Source organism: Austrofundulus limnaeus, unplaced genomic scaffold (assembly GCF_001266775.1).
Source record: "Austrofundulus limnaeus strain Quisiro unplaced genomic scaffold, Austrofundulus_limnaeus-1.0 Scaffold880, whole genome shotgun sequence".
Taxonomy (NCBI): domain Eukaryota; kingdom Metazoa; phylum Chordata; class Actinopteri; order Cyprinodontiformes; family Rivulidae; genus Austrofundulus; species Austrofundulus limnaeus.
Window position 1 is genome coordinate 38,483 of NW_013953282.1, and position 1,699 is coordinate 40,181.

The 1,699-nt window shown below is 38.0% G+C and overlaps 1 protein-coding gene across 1 annotated transcript in view; it reads left to right on the top strand.

Moving 5' to 3' along the window:
• frzb (frizzled related protein) overlaps positions 1-1,699 on the top strand; it is a gene marked incomplete at both ends in the record, with an annotated part of 42,733 nt that overhangs the window by 22,189 nt on the left and 18,845 nt on the right. Inside the window, 1 exon segment of the mRNA XM_014029294.1 lies at positions 1,082-1,117. Coding sequence (XP_013884748.1) covers positions 1,082-1,117 — 36 coding nt within the window.

Genomic DNA, 1,699 nt, shown 5'->3' on the forward strand with positions numbered 1-1,699 from the left:
AGATAGATAGATAGATAGATAGATAGATAGATAGATAGATAGATAGATAGATAGAAAACGTCATTGATGACCAGCTGAGGGGACCAGGCCATCTTCATGGTTGCTGATTGATGCACAAGAGAAAAATCATCTGAAAATTAACTCGTTATCACAAGAAAACGATACTCGTTATTTCGTGATAACAACATATGTTGCTCTCGGCTTTTGTATATTTTAAATAAGGAAATTTCATTTTCTTTATTACAAATGTGGTCAGTTCCATGTTCCTACACTACCACTGTGTTTCTGTTCTTTTACAAATGGATAATATGAGTCATTTCCCCTCTGATTTCTCTCCCACTGACTTTGTCAAAGAGCTTGTTGATACAAACGGCCCACTCACTTTAAACTCGACAAAACATTTGCTGTCTTCTGCTTCTCAAAACAGGCCCAAGACCAACAAGCTCTTTAAAAAGAACCTTCATCACAATCCCCTTGATCTCCATAACTATACGCCTCTGTAACTGTGAGCTGCCCTGGCTCGGCTTAGCACAGTGGGACTTTGGGCTTTTCTCTTGATGTGACTTGTTGATTTGCTGAGGTTTTGTTGGGGTGGATCGTAAAAGTTTTCCAATGATTTTTCTGTGAGACTCTGGTCTGAATGTTGTTCAGAACTTTTGAGCATAAATCATAAGCAGGCACTAGCCTGTCAGGATGTCATTAGTCACTGCTCACAAAAGGACAAACTCATTAGCAGAGGAGAGTCAAATTTACAAACCTGGAAACATGAAAACATGAGCCTATCCAGTGTAGATGTTCATCAAATCTAAGCTACAGCTGGGACCACATAAACTAAAATCTGTTTTTGTGTTGAATTTAAAAATCTGTAGTCTATAAAAATTGTGGTGTAAAAGGATTTTAAATATTTCTTGACCATTGTAATCTTTTAGGCTTGTTGCCTCAGTAGTGTCACCCATCTGACTAGTCATCTAAAATATTTGGATTCATCTAATATATTTATCTGCTTCTTCATTTTTATACATGTTTGATTTTTTTCTTTAGTTTATTTTTAAACAAGTGAATTTTGTCTGTGTCCTTACAGATTCATACAACCAGGATCCTTCTAGGTGTAACCCAGGTGAGACTATCCTTCAGTAAAATATGTTTGTAATTTATCTACAAAATTAACACAAAAAGTAAGAAAATTTGTCTTGAATAGATTTTTTCTTTGTTGTAAAAATGCTTCTTGTCAATAAGTCACTGGAAGGCCTGTTAAACTGAGTGTGTGGGTTGCACACATAAAAAATTGTCCGAATCCTCTCTGCTAATGCCAAACAGYTTATTCTGCCATTGACTCCATTGGTGTTTGGTCGAATGGATGATTGAAGTTTGAAAAAAAAGACATATTGACAATTTAACAAGTTATTCATTTACAAATAGAAGCCTCAGTAATGTGTGGAAGAACCATACACAGCCACAACTGCCTGGCTCCTCCTCCTCATACTGGTCACCAGTCTGGTCACACAATGCTGATCCCATATTTGTTCAATGGGGTTGAGGTCAGGACTGCCTGCAGACTGGTGGTAGTCTCTTATAAACCACGCTCTGTGGGGGCGAGCATTGTCATCTTGGAAAATAGAGTATGGTCTATAGCAGGGGTGTCAAACTCCAGTCCTCGAGGGCCGCTATCCTGCATGTTTTAGAGGTTTTCCAGCTCCAA